Source organism: Dunckerocampus dactyliophorus, chromosome 7 (assembly GCF_027744805.1).
Source record: "Dunckerocampus dactyliophorus isolate RoL2022-P2 chromosome 7, RoL_Ddac_1.1, whole genome shotgun sequence".
NCBI classification, from domain to species: Eukaryota; Metazoa; Chordata; class Actinopteri; order Syngnathiformes; family Syngnathidae; genus Dunckerocampus; species Dunckerocampus dactyliophorus.
The window spans coordinates 5,269,585-5,293,236 of record NC_072825.1 but is presented as its reverse complement, the minus strand read 5'-3'; the positions used below and the strand labels follow the sequence as shown (position 1 = coordinate 5,293,236).

At 42.2% G+C, this 23,652-nt stretch overlaps 1 protein-coding gene across 5 annotated transcripts in view; it reads right to left on the bottom strand.

Annotated features, from left to right (window-relative positions):
• myom3 (myomesin 3) overlaps positions 1 to 23,652 on the bottom strand; it is a 71,976-nt gene that overhangs the window by 4,997 nt on the left and 43,327 nt on the right. For all 5 annotated transcript variants that reach the window (XM_054782949.1, XM_054782948.1, XM_054782947.1 and 2 more), the window contains 16 exons: positions 21,738 to 21,921; positions 21,499 to 21,673; positions 21,311 to 21,432; positions 18,448 to 18,635; positions 16,039 to 16,165; positions 14,093 to 14,275; positions 12,207 to 12,323; positions 11,134 to 11,287; positions 10,235 to 10,341; positions 8,821 to 8,865; positions 7,066 to 7,202; positions 3,349 to 3,493; positions 1,898 to 1,957; positions 1,651 to 1,718; positions 1,083 to 1,193; positions 922 to 1,009 (listed from right to left, as the gene is read on the bottom strand). In XM_054782949.1, coding sequence (XP_054638924.1) covers positions 922 to 1,009; positions 1,083 to 1,193; positions 1,651 to 1,718; positions 1,898 to 1,957; positions 3,349 to 3,493; positions 7,066 to 7,202; positions 8,821 to 8,865; positions 10,235 to 10,341; positions 11,134 to 11,287; positions 12,207 to 12,323; positions 14,093 to 14,275; positions 16,039 to 16,165; positions 18,448 to 18,635; positions 21,311 to 21,432; positions 21,499 to 21,673; positions 21,738 to 21,921 — 2,011 coding nt within the window. The remainder of the gene's footprint in view (positions 1 to 921; positions 1,010 to 1,082; positions 1,194 to 1,650; positions 1,719 to 1,897; positions 1,958 to 3,348; positions 3,494 to 7,065; positions 7,203 to 8,820; positions 8,866 to 10,234; positions 10,342 to 11,133; positions 11,288 to 12,206; positions 12,324 to 14,092; positions 14,276 to 16,038; positions 16,166 to 18,447; positions 18,636 to 21,310; positions 21,433 to 21,498; positions 21,674 to 21,737; positions 21,922 to 23,652) is intronic.

Sequence of the window (23,652 nt, the reverse complement as noted above, 5' to 3'; positions counted from 1 at the left end):
CGCAGGCACCAGGTAGCCCCCCACAACCACATGAGGTGCCTGCAAGCCTGCTTTTCATTCAGGTTTTCAGTTAATAATGAAGGAACAGTAGAAAGAAATGCATTCTGAAATACAAAATGTGAGTTGTGGACACCAGCATTTTGTTAATGTTCTGCTAAAACAAGCATATTCGCTTTGTTTGGGTTTAAAATAAGCTCTGAAAATAAATGTTACAAAAATGAGTAGCTCTTGGCCATTTTCATTTTGTAAAAGTAGCTCTCACAAGGAAAAACGTTGGTGACCCCTGATTTAGAGTATTAAATATGTAAGTAATGTGTTGGTTAGATTAGCAGTGTAGTAAAAGTACTGTAGTGTACTGTAGTCACTGCTAATGCTAGCATCGCTAGCGCTTCAGCCATGGTTGACATAAGCCCCCATAGCTGTCCTCAGCTATGCCTGCTATTAACTGGCAGCTCCTACCCAAATTTTAGCTCGCAGGACAAAGCAAAAAAAATCAATCGAAAGACGGCTCGCATCTAAAAAAAACACTCGTTAGCTGGGACACTCGTATGCCAAGATACCACTGCAAAAATAAAAAATTAATAATAAAAAAATATCGCCAGTGCTTCAGTACCTTCTCTCAGCTCACTTCTCTCTGGCAGGTCAACGTAGTAAATAACTTTGGTCTTGTTACCAGGGCTGTGAAGCTAAATTTACCAATCAAAATACTCTTTTTTTTTTTTCTACATTTCTGCTCAATATTTGTTCCTGCTTGTGGCTCCATTGTCACAGCTACTTCCTCAAACTACGGTGTGGGCCGAGGGTCAAACAAGACGTGTGCAGGTTAATGGCGTGTCTAAAAAAAATTTGTGCTAAAGGAAACTTCCGTTGATAGCCCGAATTTTAAATAAACAATGTATTTGTGTAAACAGCCATGCTTACCTTCATCCAGTAGTGCCAAGGTGCTGACGTCCTCTCCTCTGGGGTCAGACACCACAACCTTATAAGAGCCCGCCTCCTTCTTTCCAATCTGGGGGACACATTTAATAGTAATCTGCATGAAATATTGATACTGGCATATTTTATAATTCTTCTTCTATTACCTGAGGGATGGTAAGCGTGCTGACCCCCGATGGGATGTCATACACAGCCTGGGTCACTTTCGTGCCGTCCTTGAACCACCTGAGAGTTGTGTCGTCGGTTGTGTTTGTTACCTTTGGAAACAAAGACAACCACAGTCAGCCCAGTAGATAAAAAGAGGTAATAGTTTCATCCAGATGCAAAAAAGGGAATTAAATGTGATACAATTACAAAAAGTACAGCAAATTTTCCATGTTAACAATGAATAATTTAGACGAAATTTGGATGTGAAATTTCACCTCTGCTACTCCGCATACACAAACTAAACCTGTAAATCAAAGAAAATGTAAGAGGTATTTAAAAATATTTGTATGTTTTTTTTCACCAAAATGAATGGTAACATTATCGGAAAAACACAGTCCTATCCATCAAATAATATCCAAATGATCATTATTATCAAACAGTGAGTCCATACATGCTCAGTTGTTTTAAAATAACATAATACTGTATTTCTGGAGAGGCTAAAATTCATGAGCATCTTTTATATCAACACTGATGTCAGCCATTATATTAAGTGTCGCAATCAAGTACCTTGCACTTTATGATCACTTCACAATCCTTGTTAACGCTCCAAGACAAGTACTCCTGGAAGTAGGGCCCTGGGGGAGGAGGAATAAATGATGATAATGTGACAATAATGTATTCATGTTCATTTGTGCTAAAGGTCACAGGAAGCCGTTTGTTATCACAAGCAGACAACAATGTCTCATGTGAATGGTGGACACAGCAACTGAGCACACAGAACCAAGATTTGGATTTTGGACGGACAACCTCTCACCGCTCTTTCTCTCGTGGTCACGCCGCTTGCCGTTGGCCAGTGCCAGCAGCTCACGGAATTCTGTGAGAAGACACAGAAGTCACAGACACTTTATTAAGTACAGTGTTTTACAATTATTATATATGTTTTAAGGCTGTAAAACCCCTTACCATACACTTTATACACGTTTCTCAGACAGGCAATAACATTTTCCCACATTTCTCTCTTTAAACACTCTCAAAAAAGTTCAAACCTTCGTTTTTAATGATCAACTTTAATGATCAACATAAGAAATTATGTAATCATTCTTTTTAATTCCATTCCGTTTTCCTCCGCTTATCAGGGCTCGGGTCACACTGGCAGCAGTCTCAGTAGGGAAGCCCAGACCTCCCGGTCCCTGGACACCTCCTCCAGCTCCACCGGGAGGACACCGAGGTGTTCCCAGGCCAGCTGTGAGGCATAATCCCGCCAGTGTGTCCTAGGTCAGGGCTGTTCTGGCATGCCCAGAACACCGGGACACCTCACCAGGGATTAGATGCCCGAGCCACCTCAACTGGCTCGTCTCGATGTGAAGGAGCATCGGCTCTACTCTGAGCTCCTCCCGGATGGCTGAGCCCCTCACCCTATCTCTTAGGGTGAGTCCAGCCACCCTACGGAGGAAACTCCGATCTCGTTGTTTCGGTCACGATCCAAAGCTCGTGACCATACTTCCCTCACTCGTGAACAAGACCCCAAGATACTTGAACTCGTCCACCTGGGGCAGGACCTCATTCCCAACCCGGAGGGTGCAATCCACCCTTTTCCGAGGTGCTGAGTCTCATCCCAGAAGCTCCACACTCAGATGCAAACCTCCCCAGTAAACGCTGAAGGTCACAGCCCGATGAGGCCATCAGGACCACATCGTCTGCAAATAGCAGAGATGAGATCCTAAGGCCCCCGGACTGAACTCCCTCCACACCTTGGCTGCGCCTAGAAATTCTGTCCATGAAAATTATGAACAGAATCGGTGAGAAAGGGCAGCCTTGGCGGAGGCCAAAAAAAAAATACAGGACAAGTTTCCAACAGGTTCTACAAAATATCAGACTGATCCAAAAAATGGAGGACGATTATTTTGGTGTGAATCACAATATGGGGGGAACTATGGCACTTGGTGGAGGCCTTCTCTAGTTGCAGGTTTGAATTACCTCACAACAGGCACATGAATCTGACATGAGCTACTGTTGCAGATGTAACCCACTGTGAACTGTGGTTTTCCTCCATCCACCCATTTCTACATCGCTATTAAGAATAAAAGATTTCAGCAAATCGATTCATGGCGGTATGGGGTCTATTAGAGATATAGTATCCAAGTCTGGTTGGTTGGCGAGTGTATAATTAAGACCTGAGTTGTTGGACTGAAGTTGGGTGAAGTGTTTTTAATAAAGATATTCTCATCTGTTGTAATATGAGGGTTTTTCTGGTGAGTGACTCACGTTGATCCACCAGCACCAGAGTGAACTGGTTCCTGGCACGGCCATCCCGCAGCTGAGCCGTGTACGAGCCTTCGTCCTCCCGGCCGAGCCGATCGATCAGTACCTCCACCAGACCTTCAGCCTTGTCAAAGTTGATCTTGCGGTGCTGTGGAAACACAAACAACGGTGCCACCAATACAAGCCAAAATGAGATCCAGCGTGAATGTGTAGCGTCACTCTCCACTCCAAGAGGCTCTCATAAAAGTACATTTTAAAATATTTTGCAAGCGACGCAGGTCACAATCAAAACGGAGGAAGAAAAACATCATTTGAGCTCATTTTCTAAGCTTTTATGTTCATTAAGTTAAGTGTGCGCCTCGCATGTTGATGGGCAGCGGCGACGGCGGCGGCGTGCGATGTTTGTGATGTATGACGAGCCCGAGGGCGCTAATCAGCTAAATGGCTTTTTGGAATCGCAAACCTCAGCTGTGATCATTCACAAACGACGTGTAATCAGCACGGCTCAGATGGAACTCTGATAGCCGCAGATAATGGACTGAATGGAAATGAGACGCTGGCGGTGAGTGGCAGCGGAAAGAAAACAGAGGGGAAAAAAAAGGCAAGCAAACATGGGCAAACAAAATGCGAGAGAACGATGACAATGTTCGATTTCCTCTTTCGGCTCCACCGATTATGTTTAGAGTAGAGTTGCAAAATCAATATGCTACTTTGCAAGTGTTTTTACGTGAAATGTTAACAATACTTCACTTATTTTTACACTTGTATGACAGTTCAGAATGTTAAAATGTTATGTAAAACTTGTGTGCTTCCTAATCAGAATGAAACCTTCAATAGTCAGGTGGACAATTCGTAATTCCACAAAAGTCCCCACAAAAATCCTGAGGTCAGTCGCTTCACATCGAGACTTCAGCAAATCTAACGGGACTTCAGCTCGGTGAGAACTCATCAGCCGATTAGTTTTGTTTTATTTCAACAATGGTCAACTTATTTTAACATTTGTATGATAGGTCAGAACTTGAAAATGTTACTTTGCGAGAAAACACGCCTCCAAATTCGCACAAAAATCCTGAGGTCAGTCGCTTCACATCGAGACTTGAGCAAATCTCACAGGACCTCAGCTCAATGAGAACGCCATCCATCCATCTATTTTCTATGCCGCTTGTCCTCATTAGGGTCGCGGGGGTACGCTGGAGCCTTTTTTTGGAATGTGGGAGGAAACCAGAGTACTGAAGAAAACCCACGCACGTACGCCCGGGAGAACATGCAAACTCTGCACAGAGATGCCCAAATGGAGATTCAAACTCTGTGAGAACTAATCAGTCGACTATTTCTATGTTTTATTTCAACAATGTCTAACTTATTTTTACATTTGTGTGAGACTTCAGAACTTGAAAATTTTACTTTTCGAGAAAACGCGTCTCTAAATTCGCACAAAAATCCTGAGGTCACAACACACAAGAGAGCTCAGTGACAGCTTATTAGGTTTTATTTTACCAATGCCTAACTTGTTTTTGCACAACTATAACAATAATAAAAGTTGCACAAAAATCTGTGAAATCTCCATATACCTCACGAGACTTTGGCAAATCTCGCAAGACTTCAGCTGAGTGAGATTTCGCCATGGGAGTTAAAGCCGCAACACATGTTTTTTCCGTTTTTAGCAGCGGCTAACTTAGTTTTACACTTGTATGATAGTGAAATGTGAGTAAAAATGCTTCTTTTCGGTAAAACACGCCTCTAAACACACACAAAATTCCTGAAGTCCCAACTCACATGAGACTTGAGCAAATCTTGCGAGACTTCAGCTGGGTGACAACTCGTCGAATCGCAATAAAATCACACAAAAATGATGAGGTTGAGGTCGACTTGTGAGACCTCCATATTCCTCACGAGATTTGAACAAGTCTGGCGATGCTTCACCTCAGGGAGAATTTGCCGTGGGAATTAAGCAGGCAAAGTGGTTTTAATAGTGGCTAAATTAGTTTTACACGTGTATGATAGCTCATAAAATGAAAATGTTACTTTTCAGGAAAACGCCTCTAAACTCACTAAAATCTTGAGATTGAAGTCGTCTCGCGACACCTCCAATGTATCTCACGAGATTTGGGCAAACCTCGAGAGACTCGACTCCAGAATTTGCTGTTAAGGTTGCCACTCATGTTTTTACATTTTATTCTTATTTTTACACTTGCGTGACACTTGACAGTGTCAAAATGTTACTTTTCAGGAAAACACGCCTCTAAACTTGCACAAAAATCCTGAGGTCATGGCATGATGTCTCACCAAAGACCTAAGACATCCACATATCTCACAAGACTTCAGCACAACTTGCGAGACCTGAACTTCGTGGGAGCGTGTTGTTAGAGTTAAAGTTGTTTTTACATTTTATTCCATGTCCTTATTTCCTTATATGACAGTTTACAATGCAATAAAGGCCCTTAAAACATTGCCTCTTCAGTGAATACTGGAAAAGTTTTATGACGGCAACCTTGGGACCACTTTAACCTTGGGACAGACTAATTAGAAGGTTTATGCAAAAACACCTTAACCAAAAACTTTTGGAGAGGGGTGGTTCAGTCCAAGCTTCTGATAAAGGATAATAACAATCACTAAATCGCCTAGAAACCGGCATCTCCCAGCTATTCGTACCATATTAGTACCGTACAAGCTTTGCTTCTTCCTGCTCCTTTTGGACATGTGGAACTTTGAATTGTATTATGTGATACATTCCATTGTAGCTTGTATGCATGTTCAAATAAAATGAAACCATTACCATTACCATATTACGTCTTCCTCCGTGAACCAGGAAGTACCCTGGTAACTACCAAGCAAATGTTTTTTTTTTCCACTTTAGCTAACACTTTGGCCTTGAGGGGAGGGCATTCTCAGATACCCTTACACTTTAATGACTTCATGTGATGAAATAACAGAGTGGGGATGCAATAAAACAGACTGTCTAAACACGCAGCTGCCCTGTTTTACGTGAGACCGCTCCAAGTAATGTCTGCATCACACTCCTCACTGTGCCCCAGTGTCCCAAAGGGTAATTTCCTCCCACAGACATCAAACTCACAGGACAGGACATTGCATTGACTCAAAAAAAATTCAAATGTGTACAAATTGTCAATTTGTTCCACCTTGTTCCACTGTTTGCTTTTCAACTATACACCTAGCAGACTGCTGCACCTGCTCCTCATTATCAGCGACAGCTTCAATATCCTGCCCTGCAGAGTGTTAACCTTTTTGTCATGCCGTATTTACAGCAAAATTCCCTTTGTACTAATGTTGCTGTATATGAACCCTCACGAGTTTTGGCATAGTTTTGCATTTGTCCCCTTTGAACATCCAAATGTGAGAAATAAAGCCCATTTATGGTTGTCTTACTTACTACATTTGTAAAAGACGCTTGCTCATTCGATTGAATGACAAGGTGTGTCTAAACCTTTGACTGGTACGCTATGTTATCACTTCACAGCCTCTTTTTTAATGCAGGAAGTTCAAATTGTGGTTTTTCATGTGTTATTCATACCATGCCCAAATTTGGAATTGAAGTGCCCTTTTATTTGCTTAATAGGTCCTTTTTGACTAGAAAGTGGCAAAAGGCTGTAAAACGTTATATTAATGACAAATGTTTCCTATCGTCATGGTTTTAGGGTGTTTTTTAAGCAAGTGTCTCAGCCTCACTGGAGAATGAAGAAGTTTTACAGTGCTTGTTACCGGAGTGCTAGAGATCTCTTTGTCGTTGAAAATGAGACGGAGCTCAGCAGACTCGCTCAGACTCTCTGTCTGAAGCCAAAGACGCACTTCGCCCTTCTCTGAAACCTCAACATGCCAGCCCGACTTCAGCGCAATCACTGCCAAGGGAAAGAAAAAAATCCTTTCTTTCATACATTTATATATACACGCATGCACACGCATGCACACGCACACACGCACACACACACACACACACACACACACACACACACACACAGATATGTAGATAGTATATATACATAGACATTCCTGATCAAAATTTTAAGACGGGTTGAAAAATTACTAAATTGAAATAGGCTGTTCTTCAGCTGATCAAAAGTTTAAGACCATAGCTAAAAAAAAAGTAAAATAGAAATCAAATGCTCAAAAAAGGACTCAGTAATGAGTAATGACTAATGAGTCTCAAAAATGGGTTTGGGCATGCTTGATGCCAGTGTTTCCAGGAGGCTGGTGGGAATGTTGCTCCAGATGGTAAAGATGGCTTCACGGAGGGCATCCACTGCCTGGAACTGATGCCCATTTTTGTAAACTTCCCTTGCCATCCATCACCAAATGTTCGCAATTGGATTTAGATCAGGGGAACACTCAGGATGGTCCAAAAGAGTGAGGTTATTACACTGGAAGAAGTCCTTTGTCAGGTGGGCATTGTGAACTGCAGCGTTGTCCTGTTGAAAAAGCCAATCATTACCACACAGACGAGGGCCTTCAGTCATGAAGGGATGCCCCCTGCAACATCTCCACATAGCCATCTGCCGTTTGACTCCCCTGCACAATCTGAAGCTCCATTGTTCCATTGAAGAAAAAAGCATCCCAGATCATGATGTCGCCCCCTCCATTGTGCCGTGTGGAAAACATCTCAGGTGGGATCTCCTTGTCATGCCAGTAACATTGGAAGCCATCAGGACCGTCAAGGTTCCATTTTTTTCTCATCAGAGAAGAAAACTTTCTTCCACCTTTCAATGTCCCATGTTTGGTGCTCTTGTACAAATTCCAAACGGGAAATTTGGTGGCATTGAAGGAGAGAAGGCCTTTGAAGACGCTTTTTCTTCTTAAAACCCTTCTCTCGCAGATGCCGTCTGGTGGTCATAGGACTGCACTGGGCACCAGTAACAACCTTCATTTAGGCCGAGGATTGTCCCGTGTCTTGACAGCCAATCGGATCCTCCGGCTCAGAGCCAGTGACATTTATTTGGGGGTACCACTTGACTTTTATGTTCCATAAACCTCAGGATCTTTCAGGATCTTGTTACTTCCAACCTCAGCAGCAATGGCACGCTGCAAGAGGCTTTGCTTATGCAGCTCAACAATCCGACCACGTTCAAAGAGAGAAAGCTTTTTTGTTTTTGCCATCAAGAGATCATGAATACCTGACAGAAAATGGCATTAAATCCACATTTTTCCCAAGATTTTGGCTTTTAAAGGCTGTGTTCTTAAACTTTTGATCAGCTGATGAACAGCCTATTTCACTTTAATGCTTGTTTACAATACATTGCTTCCTCAAAAATATTTGCCTCACTTTCATTTCTTGTTTTTGCATTTTGAAGCTCTACTTACTATGTACTATCTCTTTAACATCCAACAGTGCAAAATGGAAATTCTTGCAATTTTTCAACTGGTTTTAAGATTTTGATCAGGAGTTTACTTATATATAAACTCCTTCTAAATGATCACCGCATCAATAGTGAATGGAGACAGTAGGTAATATAACATGCATACGTGGATTTCTGACTTGATGGCTGAGTTCTTTGAGGCGTTCAAGGTCTGCAAGAAGAGTACAATGGTATCTTGAAGTTAAGTATTCATTGATCACATTCTGACAGGCATATATTGTTGTGAGGAGAATAACTGCAGCTTCTGATGGAGAACATATATTACCTAATGGGTTGAGTAACCTTGTGGGAGAATGATTATGATCAAAATGTCTTTCGAAAATTCCATGTTAAATAGATTTAAAAAAACACTATATTACACTCAACCCAGGGCAGTTAGATTTCATTTGTGGGCTTCTTACAATGTTTTTTATGTAACGTTAGGCATTAGGTAAATTAATCTTACTTGAACATTTATCAATTTAAAAAAGAAAAACTGCAAAATGAAATATTTGAAGCCAAAAAAGTTATTTAATGTCTTCGATAATGAAATTAAAATGTATGTATATTATTTTAAAAAATGCATTAAATGTTAATTAAATTAAATTAATTAATTTAATTAAAATTAAATTAATTAATTTAATGTGTTATTTATGACTATATACATATACAGTACATACATATATATACATATATATATATATTGTGTTTTCTTTCTTTTCTTGGGAGAATGAACAGAATAAGATTTTCATTGCATGGTATTACTGCTGTTTTACCATGCACATGACAATAAAACTCTCTTGAATCTTGAATCTTGAATACACACATATATACATACATATATATACACATATATGTACATATAGACATATATATACATATATATATATATATACACACATATATATATATATATATATATATATATACACATACATATATATATACACATATATATATACACATATATATACACATATATATATATACATATATACATATATATACACATATATATACACATATATATACATATATATATATACATACATATATATATATATACATATATATATATATATATATACATATATATATATATATATAATATTTCTTCTGTTCTTATTCATTTTCTTGTGTTTTTCTTTCTTTCTTTTTTGGGAGAATGAACAGAACAAGAATTTCATTCACAATAAAACTCTTGAATCTTGAATATATTAGTATTATTATTACTTTTTTTTTTTTAATTAGCACTTGTTAACAAATGTTCTCTTTGCCCCACCACGGGTATACAAAAAAAAAAATCAATCTAGCAAGTTGGCTTAGCCAGTTAAAAACAATATTTTCTTTGCTTTTATCAAGCTGCTGCGTCTTCCCTGTTCACAGTTTGGAAACTGCTGGTTTAGTTAACCACAAACTTCACCTTTAAATGTAAAAAAGTTTCCAGTGTGCCAGAAGTCAATTACTAATAAATAATGTTAATATTATGTTGTGCTGCCTAAACAAGACCTGTCCTGTTGTTTTTGAGATTTTTGCATTACCTTCCGCCGTGAGGACGTAGCTCGACGACTGGCTGGGGTCGTCGCTCATCTCCATAGTGTAGAGACCCAGGTCTTCTGCAGAGGCGTCGCTGAAGGTGAGAACTGACCTGACGGAGACGTTCAAAGATAAAGATATTGCATCAGGAGTGCGGTTTCAGTTTTTATTGCTGATCTGTGCTGCCCAATGACACACTTCTGTTTAGCCAACAGTATTACCATTTTTAAAGAGAGTGTCATGTGTTTATTGTGGGACAATCCTATTATATTTTGTCCTTGTGAAGATGAAATATGTTCATGGTGGGAGCTGTGCGAGATGGAACATCTCTTTCATGAGTCCAAACAAACAAGTCCAACTTCTTATAAACAAGAAGGCACCTTAGAGTGTGAAAAGGTCACAAGTAAGGATGCTCCGATCGATACCGATCACATGGCTTAATTATACATTTTCAATTTATTTCTGATGAGTGCTATTGGCCAGGGGTGCCGTATAAAGGGGAAAAGTCAGGACAATTCCAAGGTCCCTTGACTGCCAGGGGGCCCAAAAAATAGGCAGACATGATTGTTTTTGTTTTGGCACGCTTGCGCACTGTGACGTAAAGTGGGAGGAGAACGCTGCCCAACAGGTTAGTTAGGGCAAGACACTACGCTGCACGAAGGGATCGCTGTGGGCTGCAATTGTGATCGCCTTTTGTGATCGGCGTTGAAAGGCATTTATCAGCATATTCCTATTACGTGATTTTTCATGGAAAATGGCCGATACCGATCGGTGGGAGCATCCCAAGTCACAAGCTTTGGAAAGGAGTTCAATGACTCCACAGAGTGACAGAAATTCAGAAATTCATCCAAACAGTTTCTGACCTCCTCAAATCACTCACATCCACATCGACTGGACTTCCTACCTGCCGTTCTTGCTCTCTGCCTGAGCTCTGGCATCATCGATGGGCTCTGTGTAGTTTTTGCTCCAGAGACACTTGCTCTCATCGAATTCGTCACACTCGTATCCCAGGTAGATGAAGCCTTCGTCATCCACGCCAACCTCAATGTTTTTAGTGTCTTAAGATGACAAGAGAAGGCTTTTATGTGTTTTTGGGATTGATTCTGACAGAAAAAGCTTATAGACCCCCAAACTCAGCAAATATCCCCAAATAGTATAACTGCTTAAATGTCAGCGCTTGTAAACTGGAAACTGTGGAAACCATGCCACATTGTCTGCATATGGCTGTTGGCTTTGGTAAGGAGACTGAGGGTGGAAAGAAAATAGGGCGCTGCAGCAAAGTGGAGACTGTGTCCAGAGCTCGGTTAGTTTCCCCGTCAAAATAGAACCGTGGTGACCTGCAAAACCATGCCAAGTAACTCTCTGGGAAACTGAGAAAAACATGCTGCATTGAATGCATCACAGACACAAAAAAAAACAAAGACATCAGAAAATAATGAGTGTCTCCTGTATTTACTATCTATCGACAGTATCTATCGGCTTGTGGCTATTGGTCGTTATGTTTAAGTTTTGGCTTAGTTTTTACGCCGGATGCCCTTCCTGTCCAGACACGTGTACCATTAAACAACCAGGGAATGCTGTTGGTCACGAAAGAGGAAAATTTTATCCCAGAAAAGCCTGAAAGATAACCGAGTACTGTAGCAAAATGACGACTGGGCAGCATCCAAAGCTTGGTTGGTGTTTGACCTAAAAATGGTACTGTGGGAAATTGCAATAAACATGCTGTGTCACATGCAACAATTGGAACAAAGGATGCTAACAAACAACAACGGAGACTACCAAGGGTATCCTGCATTTGCATCTTCATTATCCTCACAACAATTAATCAATTCTATGTATCTATCTTTGTATTTTTAGCAGCAATAAAACGCAGCACAGCAGTGGCAGCAAATCTGAAGGTGTATATCCTAGCTCATCTACCATGTCTTGGGAGTATTTTCTTTTGATTTATTGTGAACAAATATTTATTATGCTGACCTGGCGGGGTCTGAGCCATGACAGCCTCAGAAGGGAGGGAGGCACGTCCCGTTCCTGCCTCGTTGACAGCCGACACACGGAGGCGGTAGGTTTCACCCGCCTGAAGACCTGAAACCTGCATGTCACAAGAAACACATTAAATATTGGTAATGGTTTAATTTATTTTGAACATGCATCCAAGTTACATAGGAATACATCACATAGTACAATTCACAGTTCCACATGTCGAAAAAGGAGCGGGAAGAAGCAAAGCGTATTTAATCCTACCCCCCATCCATTTCACATCAATTACAATACATTTGTTCACTTCCTGTTTTCCAAATGTACTCTTTACCAATTTAAAATACATAGGAAAATGATAAGGCAGAATAACAATGTGGTAAAATAGGAGTCAAGGTTTATAGCCACTATAAATAAATCATATAAACATCAACTGCTTGTACTGTTTCTTGAAACTGCTCATTTTACTGCATTCTTTGAATTCTTTACTCAATCTGTTCCACTTTATTCCACATACTGATCTGCTAAAGGTTTTTAGCATTGTTTTAAGTGTTTTAAATTCAATTGTTCCCTAAGGTCATATTTCTTCTCTCTTGTTGACAAGAATTGTATTACCTTTTTGGTAGCCGGTTATTGTTTGATTTATGCATAATGTTAGCTGTTTGAAGGTTTACCAGATCAGCAAATTGTGATTTTAGGAATAAAGGGTTTGTTCTCTATAAGCGGCATTATGGATTACCATAACTGACCTTTTTTGTAGCATGGTTAGCGAGTGAAGTGTACTTTTACAGTAACTTCTCCACACAGTCAAATATGGTAATTACTAGCTAGCTCTAGTAATTACTAGTAATTACTAGGTAGCTCTATTGTTCTCTGGTATTACCAATGGCGAGGGGACATGGAGTAAAAAAATTGATGGGTAAAATTATTATTTTTTTAAATACATGGATTTTTGCGAGATCTCACAAAACAGTTTTGTGAGATATGACAAAACTATGTGAAGCTACAGGACACACTTCTGGTCATAGCTTGCCTCCACGTATAAAGTCATACTGTAACTATAGAAACAAGTTTTAAATTCCGTGATGGTTATTTGCGCCCAAAGTCAGCTGGGATAGGCTCCAGCATGCCCCCGCGACCCTAGTGAGGAAGAAGCGGCATAGAAAATGGATGGATGGATGGATGGTTATTTGGCTTGTGTTTTGACAAGAAAATGCGAACAACCGGTCCGAGCTAGTGTTGCTGGAAACCCATCTCTGTGAGTTCTGGTACTCTAAAGGAAATGCACAGATTAGCCACACATCGGATTCTTTCACTTGTGTGCACTGCTTGTCCTATACCGTACGTAAACAGTCATATCAGAAATGCAGCAAATGTGTTGCTCTTAATTTGAAGTTTCAACGCAAACATCTGCTCTGAACACGGAAGTAGAGGAAGTCAATGCTCTTAATGTAAACAGTTTTGCAAAAGCTCGTCTTTTTTCTTTTTACCCATCAATTTTATTTTCTCCATGGTAGGTAAAACCGCAGAATAGAGCATACGGAGTGATTTTTGTCCAGAACAAATTTTGCTTTATTCAGTATTGAGCTATTTAAGCACCCAAAGGATATACAATACTGGATCTTAAGGTTTTTATTAACGTGTCGGTGCTGCAGGAAAGAATTTTTTTCCCTTTCATTTTCGTTTGACTCTTGGGTTATATTTACCGACCAAATGTAACCTTACAAAAAACGTTTTTAGAACTTTTTTGCAACTTTTGAAGAATTGGAAAGTACATATACAGTACCAGCCAAAAGTGTAGATACACTTTCTCACGCTATTCAATGAGAAGGCGTGTCGAAACTTTTGACTGGTACTGTATGGAGCACATTATGTTGAACTCCCCTTGTAATACGTGTCGGTGACTGGTTTCTCATTCAAAGCAGTCCAGTTGTCGGAGTCTGGTCCACCCTGGCTGATTTCCAGGAAGTAGCCAGTGACCGGGTCCTTCCCTGCATACAGCGGAGCAGCCCACAAGAGCACCAGCGAATTGTTTCTCACCTCCCGGACCGCCAGGTCAAAGGGACAACCTGAGAAAGACCAAACATTGAGTAAAGTGTGTGTAGCATCCCTAAATAGCAGCTTTCCTTATTGTACCCCGGCTGACTGTGTGTCCTCGTGTGTCACTTTCTCTGCTTCATGATTTTTACGCCACTTTGGAGTTATTAATTCCATGGAGGGAAGCCCATTTGCCAGGATTAATGAACAATGTGTCAAAAAAACGGCAACAGTTTCTCTCCATTTTCAATATTAATGTCATTGGACGCTGATATGAGCCATGCCAGGCCTCTTCTCGAGTCTATGCATATATGCATGTGTATGGGTATGTGCACGTACTGTATATGTGTCCATGCAATAAAAATGCACCACTCACGTCTGATCCCTTGAGGGTTTTGTTTCTGTGCAGTTTTGTGTAACCATGGCAACATTTAAAGGCAGAGCATCTCACAGCGGGCCCGACTCGCTAACTAACACTCAGTACAGTATGAAACACATCATTAGGTCTCACTCTGCAAAAGCAACAGTTCACATATTTTCATAACAGCAGCGAACGGATGAAAAATACAAACTCTCTTCCACCTAACCACCATGGCTATGAAACCGTTTACAAGCGGCACGATCTTGAAAACAGACCAAAATGGTCCGGGAAAACATGCCTCAAAAGTTGCAGACAAAAATGATAGTAGTGTTTTGCACTTTCTTTGGCTTTTTGGCGATTCCACTGCAGATGGGGTAGCAGTAATGGCCCAGAGCCAACATGTGACGATAACCATAGAACAGGAAATTTTACTTTACTTACATAGCCACTTTGGGAAGTGGTTCACACGTCTGTCCAGGCGGCTCAGTACAATATGGCTAACTGGACATAACATAAGCAATAAAAGAACATAACGCATGCTGCAACTTCAGCTCTTGATGGGTGTTCATATGAAGAGACTTGCCTCCTGGGCACATAGAGTAAGGCCCTGCACTATTACAATGTCATTTTAAGTTTTACTATACAGCAGATAACTTATTTTTACACTTGTATGTCAGTTACTACTGTAAAATAATAGACAAGTATACTGTGATCCCTCATTTATCGTGGTTAATTGGTTCCAACCCAAATGTGGTAAATGAATTTCACAGCTTTATACTTGTATTACCCAATATAGTAGACATAATAAGAGATAATAAGACATTTAAGACATAAATAAGACTCTTACTCGTGTGTGTTGCTGTCGGTACATGTGTACAGGAAGTAAAGTTGGGGGTTCAGAGCTGAGTTTGAGCTTGCCGTGAGTTACGACCACAACAGTAGCCCGTGTTAAAGATTACTGTACCTGTTGTGAGGTCATTGAAACCTGCAATAAAAGACTCTTGTTCCGGCGATCAAGTCTGGTGCATGTCTCACTGAACACTACCGCAGCATTACTGACACCTAGTGACCTATGTACAATACTACATATCATCCCAGCATCTTTGAATGTGTCTTCTGAATGCCTTATATTTGTATTTTACTTCATGTTGTCATTTTTGTGCTACATAAAATACGCTTAAATATGCATATTTTTGGACTAATAATAAGCTGTGTTCAATCACGAAACCGTGACAGAGTGAAGCCGCGAAATTCGAAGCGCCAAGTGTCTGTACTGTTCATAAATGTTGCATGATGGTGACAGTTTGACTCCGGAACGGATGAATTCCATTTCCATGATTTCCTATGGGAAATATGTTTTGAAATATGGAGGCTCTACTGTACTTGACTTAAATTGAGATACATTGCACATTTTTCCTGCGTTGTGAACCTCACCAGGCTCCGCCATGGTCCACTTCTCGCACAGGAAAGCCTCGCTGGCATCCGACGGCTTCCCAACACCAACCATGTTGGTGGCAAACACACGGAACTGGTACCAAAGCCCGCTGGTCAGCTTGGAAACCTATTAAAAACACCATACTACTAAATAAGGTGACAAACAATGGTCTGATAATGACAGTCAAGTGGGGAGCGTAATAAATCCTGAATAAAATACAACTTAGTGTGACTGGTACTGGCATTCCGGCTGTCTTGCGTTTGGATTTATTATTCCCGGGTTGCACAGGAGCCTCTCTCCTGACTGGAGCAGGCATTTTATAAGGCATTACTGGAGCCGCTGCTGCTGGCTGTGCTGTCACAGCGTTTTTCTCTGATCCCTCAGACACTTCAGCTTTGTGATTCAACCTTATTGATCTGCTCATTGATCTTACTATTCGTAGCCACTTAGACTTTAAGGCTCTTATCGCCTCCCTGAGCTGCTCTTGCCTCTCCTGGAGACTAAATGATGCACTCTGAGGGAGAACCGTATCCAAAAAAAAAGGTGACATTTAACTCCTGAAATTCAAATAGTTTCTGCAAGGGAAGAAAGGGGAGTTTCACTTGACATCCACGAGGGGGCATACAGGCTGCGTTTCATTATTTGACTCACTTTTCATCCCCAGTGTAATGAGCCTTTGCCCTGTTCAATAAATCATGCTGAAGTACATGCAATCCTTTACCAGGATGTGTGCAGTTGTGCATTTTGCTCAAGGGGGGGCGCTGCATATTCTCACCTGAGGGTTGCTTTCAAGCAAGGCTGTTCAAACTTCTTTTCATATAAGGAAAAATTGAAGATTGTGGGGCCAGTTTGAGATTCTGCACCTTTTACCAGTTGACCGAGCACACTGAAACCAATCCAATATATATTTATTGGTAAAGCTGTACTTTATTTGTATACATTTTGTGTCGGTCAAAATGTGAGCACATTTTCATCTGATTTGAACCACGATCCGCGTTACGACGTTTCGCGGGTACGACACATTACACACTGTACAAATCTTAAAAGAATACTAGTTACGTGTGCGCAGCACAACACTTAGGCGAAATAATATGCATCCATAAGCTGACAAACCTGCCAACCTTCAACAAATTTTATGAAGGCACGCGGTTACACGAACACACACACACACACACACACACACCTACTTTTAAAAAAAATCAAAGGATGCAGGAGGCAATGTGATATTTTTATATATTCTTATTAGGGATGTCAAAATAACGCGCGTTAAGAGTGGTAACTAATTTATTTCATTAATTACGTTACATTTTTTGTGTGTAACGGCAGGCGCATCACAGTAGAGCGTCCCCACACAGTCACACGCTCCGTCTGAGTGTGACGCTCTTTTTTTTAACTTATTTCTGACCTGAACACATCAACAGCTGTACGATTCCTGGGCACGACACTTCCTCATTCTCATTACAAGTGCGCTAGATGCATTCAGGGACACTCCGAACATCAAAAAACCGCTTTATAATGCGCGCGCGTGTGTAAATAAACAGGGAGATAAAGAAAAACATGGAGTGGATATCACTCACTTTGTAACTCTTAATTCAGGTGGACAATTTGCTCCCCGTAAAAATACACTGCACACAAGTATATCTTCCTTACATTTCGTGATGTCTTTGAAAGCAACCCCTCACTGCTCTTAATATGGTGTGATTCAAATGTTCCTTTACTGTAAAAGAGACTAGCATAAGACAAATTGATTTTTAGACTTGTGTAGTATCTTTTAGCTTGATTGATATATTCAGTTCATTTGGAGCTGTTAATACATACAAATATAAATAATCCTGTCCTGTCCTGTCATTTATCTTTCTGTTAATTAAATGCAGTAAAAATGGGCATATTTCAGACATAGTTGCTAATGGTGATTAAATTGACATCTTGTAAATGTTAAACTTTGTACGCTGAAGACTTTTTCTTTTTTTATCTTTTCAGTGTGGACCTAATATTCATTTTATTTTGACTATACACCACGGGCCATAAAAAAAAAAAAATTGGGACGCCCCTGCTTTAATATATATTATGTGGGGCTAATACAACATTAAAGTGTATTCCTGTTTAAGAAGCTACAAAACAACATTCAAACAAACAAAATGTGTAATGTGTCGTTACAGAACACCTGTCATCTCCCTGAGAAGGACTAAATGTTCCCAACAGGTATCCATGGACACAGGCTAGTTGCCTAGTGACACGGCCCATGTCAGCATTAAGCCAATATTGTTGTTACTTTAAGAAATAACCAAGATTAGCATAATTACATTTAAAATGGGCTTTCCGTGAGACCTTTCTATTGACTCTTTGCTCTCATTCAACTTGGAAAACATGTTCTTACTGTCGAGAAAGTAGAAAAAACATGCGCCCACCGTAGCTCGCCTTTCTTTGACCGCCTTCACATTGACCTCCCTCCAGGTTTCGGCCCCTGCCTCCTTCTGGTCCAGGTAGTAGCCCCTCACAGGTGCTCCGCCATCCTGGCGAGGCCTCCTCCAGCCCAACACCATCTCTGATCCAGTGCACAGCAGCAAAGCGATGGCGGAGGGAGCCGAGGGAACACCTGAAGCGGACAAACAGACAAAAAATAAATAAATAAAATATAAATGCCCTGCAGTCATTCTCTATGACTAGACCGAGAGAGGTCATTACAATAACACCCTGACCCTCTATAGCTTCTCTCAAGACTTACTGCATAATAACCATTTCAACTTAAAGTCGATTCTACAAAAATTCAGTGTATTTCCAAGCATGCAATGGCTCACTGGCAGGACTGAATGGTCTGTGTCAATCTGACACTGCGGCCCTTTAGCAGGCGCATCATCGTCGTCTGTCAAGAAATGCTACATGGCTATTTAATGGCTGACAGCCTGCAGCTGTGAGTCTCCTATCCTCCAACTGTTTCATTTCAAATTGTTGAGTTAATATGCACTCAGCTGTTATGTTTGAGGTTACAATGCGAATGTTGGTTGGTTAGATGAAATTGTGTAAAAATTACAAAAATGACTTCCATTAAATTTTGTGCAATCGTATCATCAGACCTGTGTCCGCATGTTCTGGGTGAAGACAGGGGCTGACCTGTCAACTGGTCATCACCTGGTGATTAGTTGGATTAGATGGCGGGAGAGGATGCTGGACAGACCTGGGAGACCCAAACGTGGAGTGAGGGTGTGCTGGGAACGTCTGCCAGAGTCTCCCGTTCGTCGCGTCTTCAACTGTCACCTCCGGATGAGGATATCGAGTCCGAATTGGCCGTGTTTCGTGCCTCCATTGCTGAGGGAGTTGATCGGAGCTGCGGCCGCAAGGTGGTGGGTGCCAGTCGTGGCGGCAAGCCCCGTACCCGAGGTCAGGGCTGCCGTCAAGCTGAGGAAGGAGTCCCATCGAGCATGGATGGCTTGTGGGACTCCGGAATCAGCTGACAGGTACCGGCAGGCCAGGCGGCATGCGGCTTCGGCAGTAGTTGAGGCAAAAACTCGAGCGTGGGAGGAGTTCGGCGAGGTCATGGAGCATGACTTTTGGTTGGCCTCGAAGAGATTCTGGCAAATCGTTCGAGCAGTGCCCACTCCACACTGGTTACAGTGGGGACGGGGGCCTGCTGACCTTGACTGAGGATATAGTTGGACGGTGGAAGGAATACTTTGAGGCCCTTCTCAATCCAACTGACGTACCTTCCATAGAGGAAGCAGAGTCAGAGGACACGAACACGGACAGTTCCATCACCGTGGCAGAGGTACACTATCTGTGGTAGTCAAAATGCTTCCCAGTGGCAAAGCCCCGGGAGTGGACGAGTTTTGCCTTGATGTTGAGGGACTGTCTTGGCTGACACGTTTCTTCAATATTGCGTGGAAGTTGGGAACAGTACCTCTGGATTGAAGAGCGGGGTGGTGGCCCCCCTTTTCAAGAAGGGTGACCGAAGGGTGTGTTCCAACTATCAGGGGATCACACTCCTCAGCCTCCCTGGGAAAGTCTATTCCAGGGTGCTGGAGAGAATGGTATGACCGTCAGTCGAATGTCGGCTACAGGAGGTGCAATGTGGTTTTCGTCCTGGTCGCGGAACACTGGACCTGCACAACCGGAGCAGAAGCCTAGTTTGCATTGCCAGCAGTAAGTCGAGCCTGTTTTCGGTGAACATTGGCCTCTGTCAAGGCTGCCCTTTGTCACCGATTCTTTTCAGAATTTTTGAGACTCAGCACCTCCAAATCCGAGGCCATGGTTTTCGGTTGGAAAAGGGTGGACTTCTCCCTCCGGGTTGGGAATTAGGTCCTTCCCCAGGTGGAGGAGTTCAAGTATCTCAGGGTCTTGTTCACGAGTGAGGGAAGGTTGGAGCGTGAGGTCGATAGACGGATCGGCGCAGCGTCTGCATTAGCAGTCGCTGTACCGGACCTTTGTGGTGAAGAGAGAGCTGAGCCGAAAGGTAAAGCTGTCAATTTACCGGTCGATCTATGTTCCCACCCTCTCCTATGATCACGAGCTTTGGGTCGTGACCAAAAGAACGAGATCGCGGATACAAGCGGCTGAAATGAGTTTCCTCCGTAGGGTGGCTTGACTCACCCTAAGAGATAGGGTGAGGGGCTCAGCCATCCGGGAGGGGCTCAGAATAGAGCTGCTGCTCCTTCACATCGAGAGGAGTCAGTTGAGGTGGCTCGGGCATCTAGTCCGGATGCCTACCGGACGCCTACCTGGTGAGGTGTCCCTGGCATGCCCAGCCGGGAGAAGGCCCCGGGGCAGACATGCTGGCGGGATTATGCCGCACAGCTGGCCTGGGAACGCCTTGGTGTCCTCCCGGTGGAGCTGGAGGAGGTGGCCGGAGACCAGGAAGTCTGGGCTTCCCTAATGAGACTGCTGCCCCCGCGACCCGGACCCGGATAAGCGGAGGAAAACGAAATTTTGTGCAGGTGTGGCACAGGGGCATAGGAAGAAACCAGGATATTTTGGTGCAAATCGGGTTAAAAGTGCATATTGAGGACTTTATTTTTGGTTCATTAAAGTCTTGGCTAGCTTTGAGGCAAGTAGGGGCAAATGACACGCTTCGTAATGGGCATTATCATCACCTATAAGAGTGGAGGGGAATAGTACTGCTTGATTTTCCAAGCAAACCAGTGGTCTTGTAAATATAATAGCATGGCCAATGTCAGAGTGTCTTGTTTTAAGAGATGAATGGACAGAGCAACAAATAAGCAGGGCAAAAACATCAGAACGCATATAAATATTTGATTCTAATAGAAAAAGTGCTCTTACAAATGGCGGCTTTCACCACGATGGGAAGAGATTCCTCAGAGTAGTCGCTGTTTCCTGCTCGACTCACTGACTTCACCCTGAGCACATATTCCTTACGAGTCTGGAGACCGTGGACTGTAAACCTGAAGAACAGGACATGTAAGGTTGTGGGAACTAGCCTCATATACAGTAAAGGTGTCCTTCATCACCTGGTGTCGGTAACAGGTTTGTTGTTGACAATCTTCCAGTCCCCTTGTCCAGTTTCACTGTAGTACAAGTAATACCCCAGGATGCCCTCTTTGTCTTTGGGCTCCTGCCACTCAAGCAGCACCGAGGTGTCTGTGTCTCTGAAGACCATGAGGGATGAAGGTGGAGAAGGAACACCTGCAGAAAAGCACAAAACAAGTTAGCCAAAACAACAAACCAAATTCAGTCGGGCCACACTTACGTTCTGGTTTCCCCAAGCTGATCAAGCCACTCGGCTCGGATGGGTCGCTGACGCCATACTTGTTGATGGCGCGCACCCTGAAGCGGTACTGGGTTCCTTTAACCAGGTCAAAGACAGGGAACCTGGGAGAGTTGACCACCACATCCAGACTGGCCAGCTCCCAGGTGTTCTTCCCTTCCTGCGACTAAAACAGAAGCAGGAAAAGAATCAGATTTGAATGTGCTGGAGGCTTTGACGCGTGTCGAGTGAGCTTCATAGTTGAATACGGCCTATTGTTAAAAAATCTGCATTACTGAAGCAAATTTTACAAATTTTTTCGCTTAAATAAAGCATTTTCAAGCATAAAAATGGCTAAATGAAGTCAAATACAAATATCGTGTACATTTACCAACTGCTTCAGAGGTCCAACAAAAGTGCATTGTAAGTGTGTTGGCCAAAATCTACCCTTGGTGCTGGAATTTACAAAGTTTGAACACGTTCTTTTTGTTTGTCTGTAGCTTTAATGCTAATGAACCGTGGTTGTCCATGCCAAAGTGTGTGTCTCCGAGACGCGTGTGTGCACACATTTTTGATATATAATCTGTAACTCTGCACTCCAACGTAATAGACACCACAATAGATAAACAGACAACGTAACATTAAGGACTGGGACTGGAGGACCTGTTAACGTTAGAAATGCTAGCATAGCTATGTTAGCTACAGTGCTAAGGTTATGCTCACATTTTAACAGCAACATCACGCTAGGTTAGCCTATTCGTTGAAGAAAAACAAAATAATCAAACTACAGCTTCCACATCTGTCGCTGACTGACAGACAGTTGGCAGAACTCCAGGCTTTATTTTACGACATGAAGCGAAGCCTGTTTCTCTTTTAGGTGGTGATGGAAGAGCATTGACGCTACTGTACAGTGTCAAGTCGTAGTCCTTGCAGTGTGAGCACTGCAATCGTTAACTTTAGCGATTAATTGATGCGGTGTGAGTTAAAATGTCAGAAACTGCACTTTTTAAATTGCACAATGTATGCCCAGCCACATAGTTCTACAGGCCCGAGGTAGCAGCCAGAGAAGAGGGACTGTCAAAGACATCAGTGATTCTACAGAGCGCAGTCAAGGCCGAGGAGGGTGGGGCGGTATTTGAATGTGGCCTTCATTAAAGAAGCAGACGTGGAGTAGCAAACTTTTGTATTTCATATATGCCTTTGACAGCGCTGACAGTTTTATTACCTCAGTAACGAATAACAGGCGAATAAAAATTATACTTCCTGCGGCACTTTCCTGATGGAAGTAGAAGATGTTGTGTGTCTGGGCTGATATTGAAGAGCTCGGGGGCCTTTATTGCTGCACAAGGTGGCGGAATTCTTCTTATTTGATCATCAGTTTGAACTTTGAAGATTCTCTTGGAAAAAGGAATAAAAAGCCACGCAATTTTCGCTACATTCTCCAGGATGCGATGGAGCTTTGACCTTAAAATGCATTCAACCTTGAAATCACAGATGTGCATCCCCCTGTGTGTGTGAGTGTGTGTGCGCGCGCGCGCTTTTCTCCACCTGTCTCTTCAGATTAGCGCTGTGGTCAGGAGCCTGCTTTTAATTTGCCACATGTTCCATCACCAGGTGAGCCAAAATCAACTAATGTGTGATGATGAAACAACATTGATCCTCGTGCTCAGCAGATGTGGGAAGGATTACTAATTAAGACATTTGGATAGCTGAGTTTCAGCATACACTCACTGGCCACAACATTAGGTACACCTGCACAATCGAAAGAGATCCAATACAAAAGCTGTATGAAAAAGGTGGCCTTTGCAAAGACAATATGGCACTGTTTTGATTAACAGCGTCAGAGAGGTATACTGTATGTGTATCAGACTGAGAGCTGTCTTTAATATTTAGAAAGAGTCCCTATTAAATAACCCTG